At 35.9% G+C, this 10,674-nt stretch overlaps 3 protein-coding genes across 4 annotated transcripts in view; 2 read left to right on the top strand and 1 right to left on the bottom strand.

Moving 5' to 3' along the window:
- Nucleotides 1-107: 107 nt before the first annotated feature.
- Nucleotides 108-1,447, bottom strand: LOC129800835 (uncharacterized). Its single transcript, XM_055845511.1, has 3 exons — nucleotides 1,317-1,447; nucleotides 883-1,254; nucleotides 108-348 (listed from the first exon to the last, which is right to left on the bottom strand). The coding sequence occupies exons 1-3, from the start codon at nucleotides 1,406-1,408 to the stop codon at nucleotides 141-143; spliced, it is 672 nt and encodes a 223-aa protein (XP_055701486.1). The 5' UTR covers nucleotides 1,409-1,447; the 3' UTR covers nucleotides 108-140.
- Nucleotides 1,447-6,674, top strand: LOC129800818 (peptide-N(4)-(N-acetyl-beta-glucosaminyl)asparagine amidase). 2 transcript variants are annotated; one of them, XM_055845486.1, is made up of 4 exons: nucleotides 1,447-2,600; nucleotides 3,951-4,187; nucleotides 4,243-4,597; nucleotides 6,462-6,674. In XM_055845486.1, exons 1-4 carry the CDS (start codon nucleotides 1,488-1,490, stop codon nucleotides 6,626-6,628), a joined length of 1,872 nt encoding a protein of 623 aa, XP_055701461.1. In that variant the 5' UTR covers nucleotides 1,447-1,487; the 3' UTR covers nucleotides 6,629-6,674. The 2 variants fall into 2 exon arrangements, with proteins under 2 accessions (XP_055701461.1, XP_055701462.1); XM_055845487.1 differs by lacking the exon at nucleotides 6,462-6,674 and adding an exon at nucleotides 4,660-4,836 and having other exon boundaries at nucleotides 1,449-2,600.
- Nucleotides 6,675-6,796: 122 nt separating this feature from the next.
- The window catches only part of LOC129800817 (uncharacterized), a 31,906-nt gene continuing 28,028 nt past the window's right edge, over nucleotides 6,797-10,674 (top strand). Inside the window, exon 1 of the mRNA XM_055845485.1 lies at nucleotides 6,797-6,922. The gene's annotated coding sequence lies outside the window, so the exon portion shown is untranslated. The remainder of the gene's footprint in view (nucleotides 6,923-10,674) is intronic.

Here is a 10,674-nt window from a genome sequence, read left to right as displayed (position 1 = left end):
AATTAATCAAACCCCAATAAAAAAATCCTTTTTAGCATAATTTCTTTCCGGAAAGCCTGAAATAGAGAGAACAGAAGATCCAGAAAGACATTCAGAAAACGGAAGCGGTTTTTCTACCAGTTTATTTTGCATTTTCTCAATTATTTTTTTTCCTTGGACTCCATCATCGTGTGCAAGTCTACGGGAGCCCTAAAGTAGTCATACAGGAGGATGTTCTTGCGCCCCTTTATCGTGTATCGGCAGTCTTTCCACAGGATTCCCTTGGGAGGAGTTTTGATTGTGTCTCCTTGAGCAAACTCCAGAGTTTCATTCCTAAACGGCAACTTCCAGGTGTAAATGGCCAGGTAACTGAAAGACAAAGTCTCTATCTCAGTCAGAAGGAAGCAAGGGGTAACTTCATTTCAGGGAACTCGAGCAACTCTAGTCCGGGAACTCAAGGAAGTCATACATTTCTTTCTGGAGCCTCACAAGGATCTCGGGGAAGGAATTTATTTTTTTGATCTCATAAGGAAATTAAGGAACCCATTCTTTTATTTCTAGGACCCACGGGGAATCTATTCACTTTTCCTGAGATCTTACGAGGAAGTCGGAGAATCTACACATTTTTTCTGGGATCTCATGGGGAATTCTAGGAACACATATATTTTTTCTGGGACCTTACGGGGAACCCAATCATTTTTTCTGGGACCTCATAAGGAACTCAAGGAACCGGTACATTTTTCTTGGGAATTCATGAGGAACTCTCAGAATCCACACAATTTTCAATGAGCCTGGGAAAGTCACGTGAAACTCTGGAAATCTATCATTTCAAGGCACCGGGAACCAAGGCCACTCTGATCGCTTATTAGTTACCCCTTGGAAAGAGGATTTACACCAACTCACCTGTCCCCGGTCCGATATATTCTAAGTGGGAAGCGATTGAGGGTGATTCGGAGGATGAGATTGAAGAGCACGAAAAAGACTGCCATCACGTAGACTTCAGTGATGTCACTGGTCAGTGGACCAGCTACTGCAGTCTCAATGGCTTCAGGATTGAAGGAAAATTCCCCAGTAATCAATCTGTGAGCTAGAAAGCCTCCCATGGCCAGGAAACTGGCTGTGGTGATAAAAGTCGTTGCTGAGACGTAATTGTACATGGGATTTCTGTAAATCAGAGTATAGTGGACAGGGAGATTATCCATCTCGCGGATCCTCTGCTCATTCCACTTCCTCCGCTGGATAAAGCCCAAAACTGAGGTCGTATGGAGGGATTCTCTGGAAGAGAAAATTATCTACTTTGCAATTAAATCCCAGCTTTTGAACCTAATGTCACTCACATCCTGTAACTGGGAATAGTACCCAGGCTTACTGGGAGTCTTCTGGAGAGAGTACATCGTGAGATAATTGATAAACAGGGCAGAAACCGCATGTTTTTGAAACTCTAAAAAAAAAACCTTGAGATGTTTTGACAGCATCATCCGGAATTCCGGAAACAGCTGATAGAAAAAATGTCTTCGATTGTTGAGAAATCAGTGGAAAATCTCGAGGAAAAAGATGTGGAAATCTTTCGTGTTAGTGTTGAGATCCTTCTCAAGCTCCTGGACAATGTCATTAAGGAGCCAAAGAACCTGAAATACCGAACAATTCGGATGGGCAACAAGACAATCAAAGAGAAATTGCTAGTGCTCAGTGGCATGAAGGATTTGCTCCTGGCGCTGGGATTTGAGGAGGATGGAGAGTGTCTGACATTGTCAACTAAAGTCCTGGTAGGTAGTCTCAAGAAGCACCGCTCCCTGATCAACAGCCACCTGCAGAAAGTGACGAAAAGTGAAGCTGAAAAAAGTGCAGAGTCATGCTCAAAAACTATCGAAAAGTACCAGAGACCTATCTACAAGAAGCCCAGGAAAGCCCTCTTGACCTTTGAGGAGTGCGTTGTGAACTCTAGCAATCAATTTCTGAGAGAATTGGAGAACAGGGCCAATCTGGTCATGAGCTATGAGGATGAGGATCTTCAGGAATTTGGCAGGCAGTGCATTCCCCTTGAGAAACTCAAGCTTCAAACCCAGGAGAAGCTCCGACAGATCCAAAAAGCCATAAAATCAAATTCCTGGAAAGAACCTGAACCCAACTACCTCGATCTCTTTCTCGTGGAATTCACCGAATGGTTCAATACTTCCTTCTTCACCTGGATCAATCAGATTCCCTGCAAAGTCTGCGGTCAGCAGAACAAAGGACGCCCTTCCATGGCTCTGGAGAATGGATTGCGTGTTGAGGAACTTCTCTGCTGTGCCACGGTGACGCGATTCGTGCGATACGAGGACGTTGCTACACTCCTGACCACGAGAATGGGCAGATGTGGCGAGTATGCCAATTGTTTTACATTCCTCTGTCGATGCCTGGGATACGAAGCCAGGTACGTGGCTGCCACCTTTGATCATGTCTGGACGGAAGTTTATTCTGTGACTCAGAAGCGCTGGATTCACGTGGATCCCTCGGACAATGTCGTGGATGCTCCGCTGATGTATCAGCATGGCTGGAAGAGAAACGTGGACTACATCATTGCCCATTCCAAAGATGATGTCCAGGATGTCACGTGGAGGTACTGCAATGATCATTCCCAGGTAAATAACTCAGGCAGAATTTTAATTCCCTTTGATTCCTAGAAAATTCCTCTTTTGAGACCTAAAAACTGCTAGAATATTTATTAATTATAGTTTTTCATAATTACGTTTGTTGTATTTTATTTCTTTTTACAATAAACTGCTATAAGTAACTCTAAATCTCAGTGAAACTGCAAGAAAAATGTAGTTTCTAGCAGATTATTGCCAAATCCTAAAAGTTACTATTTGTTTTTTTAATTAACAATTCCCTCTAAACTATATCTTTCTAAATTTTCCTAACAACTGCAATAAAATTATTGCTATTGTAATTAAAATGTCTCTTTGTAAAAAAAGTGCAAGAAATTTATTTTAAAATTCTGTAAAATAGCTATAAAAGCGAATTTTATAGCTTTTTAATCTATAATTTTAAGAAAAATATTTGAAACTACTAGAAAACTGCTAGAAAGTGTTTCTATAAAATGAAGTCTCTTCTTAAATACTGTAATAAAATAAATCTACATTCTGAAATTTTTAAAACAATTAATCTCCTCGTTAAAACTGCTAGAAACTCAAATTTAAATATGATCACTATAATTTGCTATAAGATTTAGTTCAGAAGTGTGCAAAAACCGTTGAAACCGAATTAACGTCAAAATAAGTTTGTAATTAGTAGCATTTTGACCATTGACGTACATGTTTCATTTGACGTTTATTCGGTTTCAACGGTTCTTGCACGCCTCTGATTTAGTTACTATTATTTAAAAAAATAAGCTGCTGTAAATTTTCTTTCATACACTCTCTATGTTCTCTGTTGTTGAACTGCTGTAAAAGTAATTTTTGGAGAGCATTATGATTCTAAAAATTTTCAAAAACTGCTAGAAAATATTATACCACTTTTAATGGAACTGAAATAAACTCGCTCTAAAGTCTATAAATTTCCTTAACTTAACTTTAAAGCTCTAATTGAATACTACTAGTCTTTGAATACTACTAGAATGGTGATTTTACTTTTCTAGTACATTAATATTCGTGTCTGCTCTAAAAATAATTATTAAGGGTCCTTTTAATTCGCAAACTGCAATAAGACCTTTACTTTTGAAATTCTTATCAAATTGACAAGAAAATCGCAAAATTGTTCAATTTTCTAGCAGTAATAGCATTAAATTACATTGAAAATTCTCGATTTCTTGTCATTTAGAGTTTCTTTATAATGTGCTATAATTCCATGCTTTTCACGTTATTTTTGGGATATCATCGTAGCAAAACTGCTAGAAAATTTAATGAGTTTCTAACAGTTTGAGCCTCTGGCGGTGATTAAAAAAAGTTGTGATGTTCTGAAAAGTTGTAGCATTTGAATGTCCTTTTTCTCAGCTTCTGAAGCGCAGAAAAAGATGCTCAGAATTCGAACTGATCAGAGTGATCCTGAAGATTCGTGAGAAGAAGCAGAAGGATTGCTCAGAAGCAAGGAAGAAGTTCCTAGCCAAGAGAACTCTTGCTGAACTCGTGGAATTGATGGTAATGCGAGAGCCAACGGTCGATGAGCTCAAAGGAAGATCCTCGGGCAGTCTGGCTTGGAGACAATCTCGAGGAGAACAGCAGTCTAGCGCAGTAAGAATTGATCGAAATTTGAGTGAAAATTTCATTTTAATTCTGGTCTTGTTAGTTCTTTTCGTTTACAGCTACTGAAGCGGACAAGAAACAGAAGCAGTTCAACGTTAGATATTCCTGCTCCAGGGATGTGTATGAGAAATATGTGAAGAATGGGCAGGAAGTGATTGTATTGGACACAACAAAGTCCTGGAATTCTTGTCAGTATTCCTCCCACAATATCTTCCGGAAAGTCGAGCACGACTGGAAGATGACATATTTAGCTAGGACTGAAGACACCAATGAAGCTTCAATCGAGTGGAGATTTGATTTTACTGCCCAGGATCTCAAGATCTCCAGTGTCTTCATCAATTTCGAGACAAAAGTCTACGAAAATGGAAGGATTTCGCTGCTTTTCATGAATGAAAATGGTAAGTTGGAAAAAGACTCTTTTTAGAATCTTTCTCTTGCTATAAGCCTAACAAAATTTCAGGTCCTCAGATTGGGCTTGAACTTTACCGAAGTATTTTCATAATTATTTTTTATCGTGAATATAAATTTATATACTTTAATTTAAAATTTTGGAGATTCAAAGTTGATGAAACTGGCCCTGTTTTCTAAACTGTTTGCCTTATTTGCTAAAATTGTTATTCTAGAAATTGAGGTTATGTATGACCCAACCTTAAATAGGAAATTTTCATTATAAAAATGTCTTGAATTTTTTTCAATTAACTTTTTAATTTGTTAAACAATTATTATAAAATTTGAGGTTGTGTTGAATATAACCTTAAAAAGAATAAAAAAAAAACATTTGGAAGTTTGCTTACAACAAACTTCAAAATGATCCAAACATTGGGCATCATTATTTAATTTTGCTAATATACTGTGCTCGCTTTCTAATCCGAATCGCCGTAATCCGGACAAGTTCTCGACGGTTATATTTAAAATACTTTTGAGGTTATGTATGCATGCGTGTTCAGCAATGAAAATAAACTATCCCGTGATATTTTTGTTTAATAAATGAAGTATAATAGAATAGACTCCTCCAATTATGTCTTTTTAATCTTCTTTAAAAGTTTTATTCTAATTCTAGAAAAAAAATTATATTTTCGAGACGTTGAACAAATTCAAAAAATCCATCAGGATTACGAAGCGGACATCTGTCACTTTGTCTCCCAATCATCCGGATTACAAAGCGGGCACTGTATTATCCTAATATAATTCCTTTAATTATGCTAATATAATTTTGTTAATATTTTTATAATACTATTAACAGCATTATAAACTGATATTTGAATTGAATTGAAACCATGAGTTAAATATAACCTCAATTCCTTTTAAAGTCTTTCTATTTGTCTTATGAACAAATTTGTGAAAAGTACTTCTTATGTTCGGAGATTGTTGAAGAATTGTCTCCATTTGAAAGGTGACAAACTTGTGAAGGTTATGTTCAACAAAACCTTACTTTACTATTTGTTTTTTAAACAAATAAGAGAATTAGTCCAAAACTACAAAATTCATGATGTTGCGATTTGAATGATGTAAATGGGCTCATTCATTAAACTAAAGGTGTCTACACATTGAGCCCAATTTTCGTCAAAAATTGCTTTTTTGAAGGAAATTAGCTGCAGTGCTGTAGACAGAAACGTCAAAATACTGTCAAAAATGCAATTTTTGATAAAAATGGCTCCCAATGTGTAAAGGTCTTAAGGAAGGAAATCGGATAAAGGTTCTAAATATAATATTTTCAGTATAAAAAATCCTAAACTCAACAAGGCTTTTCATAATCACAATTAAACGCATTGAAAATGTGAAAAATAAATCTTAAAACTAGCGATATAAATTTAAATGACTTATGATTTACGAATAATGTTGAGGGATAAGTCCATGGAAGTCAGGAGATTCCCGGAAGATGTGTAAAATGGCTTTTCGATGCATCAAACGTCACTATAGCAGAGCGGAAGCCTGTACGTACAATACAGAAACTATGCATATGAAGCGCATGGGCTAATATTCGGCTCGAAAGACCAAATTTATATTATGATTTGTATGATTTACGTGAAAAAAACAAGGCAAAATGCAATGAGATCTTGTGATAAGTCCCCCTGTTTTACTTGAAAGACGTAAAAGTTCTAATCGTTATATTCCTCTGCTGAGCTGTACACCACGTCTTACTATTTTATCCCCCTTGGAATTCAATTGAATTGAGTATCTCGCAATAAGCTAACTTGTGATTGCAATTGATTAGCTTCCTTGGACTTCCTAAGATTGATTTTTTAATTGATTTATTTGTAGGAGAGATTGTCCGAGATGTCCAGAAATTGAAAAACTCCCGGAGGTTCATTGTGAAGGCTGTTCTGAGCGGTGGGAAGGGGGATATCGCTTGGCAGCATACACAACTCTTCAGACAGGAGCTCAAATGCCCCAAATATCCCTTTGAGATATGTATCAATTTTTATTAATGTGATAAATCAAATTTTCCAGGAATAAATGCAATTTTTGCCTCAATTCTTTTTCCAAGTACTGTGTGAAATCAGCGCCATCTTGGGAGGGCCACATGGAAATTTTGTCAATTTCCCCTTCGGAATTGTTTTTTCTGAATATCGGATTTTCTGACAATCTCCCCCCACCCTCTGATAAAAACACGCGACGCCATCTTGGTAATAGACGTAAATCCGATCGGTGAGGATTTTTTCTCCAAAAATCTCTGCTAAAATGTGTGTTTCTCGTGTTCAGTGCAATTAATCTGTGCTCAGGTAAATACTTTTGTGGTCAAAAGTGATGAATTTTGTGAAGATTCCCATCCAAATGTTGCTTTTACCCTCAAGCTCATTTCAAACCGAAATTCCCTCTGAAAATATTTGCTCTGAGATTTCTCCCCAATTTTCTGCTCCTCGGATGCATCCTGGGGCTTCTGGTGGAGTTGTCGTGGTCAGAAGATTGTTTATCAACGCACCTGAGGCTGTTTCGGCGGGAAGATAGTGTTTTGCAATTTGTTTTGAAGCCAACACAAAAACATCTACATGCTCGAGAAAACCCGCCTACTCTGATTTTTCTGCAATCGGAATAGAAAATTTCGTCGTGTGACGTCACGGGTGGGAGTGAGACGGCAGAGAGGGAAGAGTGCAGCATGAAGGGGCGCTTTTCTGTCGATTTTTCTTCCGGGAAAAAAAGGGGTTGGGGGGCAAAATGCCGTGCGGAATTTTGAGAAAATTTATTTTCCGTGTGGGAAATCGATATTTTGCAGTCCAGAAGAAAATTCCACGTTACGCAATGAGTAAACAATATTTTTTTTTTCTGTTGGGGTTGTTTGGGCGGAAAAACGGCATCAAGAGTGCGCCAAAAGGGCGTCCTGAGGAAAAGTGCGAGAGGGAATTTTCCACGGCGAGCGAGAGAGAAGCGTCGGAAAAGGGGGAGCCGCTCTAAAATAAAGTGAAAACTTCTCATACTCTTCCATCTCGCTCTCAACTTCAAACCCCTTGTATACTTCCATCTCCCTCTCTCACACATACTAGATTTTGTGATTTTTGTTGTTTCTCTTTATTCCACTTTCCGTGCCGTGAGAGAAAGTGAGTCCGAGATTGTTTCATCTCTCTCCCTCACACAGGGTGATTCACCTGCACCGCCAACTATTCTTCGGCGAATAGATTACGCAACGAATAGATAAGAAAATTGAGCGAGAGAGAGAGAATTTTCAGGAGACACTTCCTCACCAAAAAGAGAGAAATTGACAATTTTTCCCGATGTTGCAAAAGAGAAATTTCGAGATTTGTGGTGAAAGTTTGTGACATTGGAAAGTCGATCATAGATTTCCCTCAATTTTCCACGGACAAACTAAAGAGAAAGAGAGAGACTGAGAGAGAAGATGATTAAAAATAGTTCACAGTTTTCCACTTCCGCTGTTTCAGAGCAATATTTTCACGGTTTTTCATACCGAACGGGAGGAAGAAATGGTTTTTCTGAGTCTTGCAGGAAGAAAATTTTAATGGGTATTCCCGATATTCCCAATAAGAATCTTATATTAATGAAATTGTCAAATTTCAATAGAAATTGACAGGACTTACGATTTTTTTAACAAACTTACGTCACATCAACAAATTTAAGATGAATGGAGCAATAGGATTCATTTAAAAAGAAAAATAAATAAATAAATTTAAATGTTCTATAAAATCATACTTTGTTGATAAAATTTAATTTTTTTAATTAAATGAAAATAGCATTTAGAATTGCTAATTCTGTGAAGAAAGTAACCCTTAACCGATTCAGTCAATGTACTAGAAATACTGGAGATAGAATGTTCATAATTTGCAATTGATCCTGTAATCTGAAAAAAAAATTGTCAAATTGATTCTTCTTGTCTTCTTTGGTTCTTGTTAAAGTTTTTTTCTAAAAGGATGTTTTTTGATATAAAATGCGAAAAAAAGATTTGTCGCAATATTACTGGTATGAAAAATAAAATTAATTTAATACTAATATTAGGAAGAGGAAGAGTGTCAAAGCTGGAAAAAGTGTGTTCTAAAAATTTAAGTATTCTGGCCATTCTGGCACTATTCTTGTTTTACAACATCTTCGTTAGCACTTTGACACCCGAAATTCCAGTTTATTCCAATTTTAACCCTTTAAGGACGATTGGAACACCGGTGTCCCATAAAGAAAATAATTTTTCCTGACTATCCAAAGTTATTTTTTTTATGTCTGTACATAATTATAAAGTAGAAGGTTGAGGGAATCTAGAATATTTTTTGCAAGTCTCTAGCTATTTGCTATGTAGTAAATATTTAAGCTCAAAAATGGCGAATTTTTAAATTCTCAAATTCATAATTGATTTTATTTATTTTTTATACTTCCAATTTTTTTAAGCAAAACTCTTTTGGCAATAAGAACTACAATACTCATACGTAATATTTTTTTATTAATGCGAGAAATATTATTCATTGGTATTGTCAGAAAAATTACTTAAATTTTTGGGCTATTTTGTGGTGACCCCAATTGAGGCCACCTTGTTGCCTCTGGATCCAGTTGATGTTGTTTCACAAATACACTATTTTTTTGAGTTGAAACACTTTTATTAAGGAAGATTATTACACTGCCCAATGGCATGGGCCACGTTTACACAGTGACTGAACCAACCTCTTGAATCTAGCTACTCTTTTTATACTAAAATCCTCCACTCGCACCCTAATTCTATTCGACATTATTTCCCGTGGGAAGGTGTCCAATTAGTGATTCAGGACGAACCTCTAGATAACGATCGTCTGGAGACGATCGTTAAGTGCCTATAAAAATATCCAACTATCCACTTTCGCTATCTCTAGAGTTTTCTCCAACACTTTCTATGTCCTTAAGAAAGGGGATGCTTAATTGAGATGACCGAGGACCACACACCTTTTTGGTCACTCATATCTCGCCCATCGTGATCTTACGAACACCTGCCTAATGGCTTAAGATGTTACTTTGTCTCTGGGCTATAAATTTCGTAAGGATAATTGGATAGAAAACTCTCGCAGCGCTAGACATGATCTATCATGTCTCTTCTTGATATTTCACGAAAGAACCAGCGCGATCATGAATATTTGAAAACCGAGTTGTGATGCACAAAATGCGTCACAACATTCCTTTCCCCTGAGAAAAAGGAAGCTTATGGGGGTGATAGGAAATAATGTCGATTACATAATGGTAATGTGATATTCTTAATACTAACAATGTTTTTTGAAAAGAAGATTAGCTTACAATTTTTAGTATTATTTGTTTTTTTTTTCTGGAATGTCCTTTTTTTTATTCTGTTTTTATGTTCAAATATATTTCAAGTTACATTATTTATTTTTGAAAAAGCAAGTATTAATCAACTTTTGCAAGACATATTGATAGACTGCGTGAACATTAGAGGTTGGGTATATGTTTTACATGAATTTATTCTTAAGCTAATTTGGATGATTATATTTAACCTGTTTTTAAATTTTTTGAATTTACTATTGAATTATTAAATTCTATAAGGCTGGAGTTGAGATTGTTGGACAAAACTAAGAGGGCTACTCTAAAGAGCCTCGGTGTGTGATTAACTGCTAACTCAATTTTGAAATCTAAGATATATCTCTGTTTGATATAATTTCAATCAAATAGTTTTTTGAATAAGGTTGTGAAGATCAATATTGTTTTTATCGTAATGATTTTGATGATGCTGATATTAATAATTGTATTAAGTTTTCATTACAATATGTTAGGGTCCCAGAGGACCTCCTTCCCCCTTATGGAAGAATGATCCTCATTCTTAAATATATACTATTAAAGTATACATCGTTTTATTGTAATTTTTTTTTATGTAAAACTTTTTTTTTAGATAATATTATTATTGTTTTTATTTATGTCTTTTAAAATATTTTAAATTATATATTTGATTTATTTTATTTTTTTCTATGGTAATTCATTATCAGTTTCGAGGTTTTCGTAGTGTAGTTATTATTTTCTTTTCTTATTTGTCTTGTGCGTATTGTATCTGAGTTAGAGCAAT

This window comes from Phlebotomus papatasi, chromosome 2 (genome assembly GCF_024763615.1).
Source record: "Phlebotomus papatasi isolate M1 chromosome 2, Ppap_2.1, whole genome shotgun sequence".
Lineage (NCBI taxonomy): Eukaryota > Metazoa > Arthropoda > Insecta > Diptera > Psychodidae > Phlebotomus > Phlebotomus papatasi.
The sequence above is the reverse complement of the archived record's forward strand: the minus strand, read 5'-3'. Positions and strand labels throughout refer to the sequence as shown.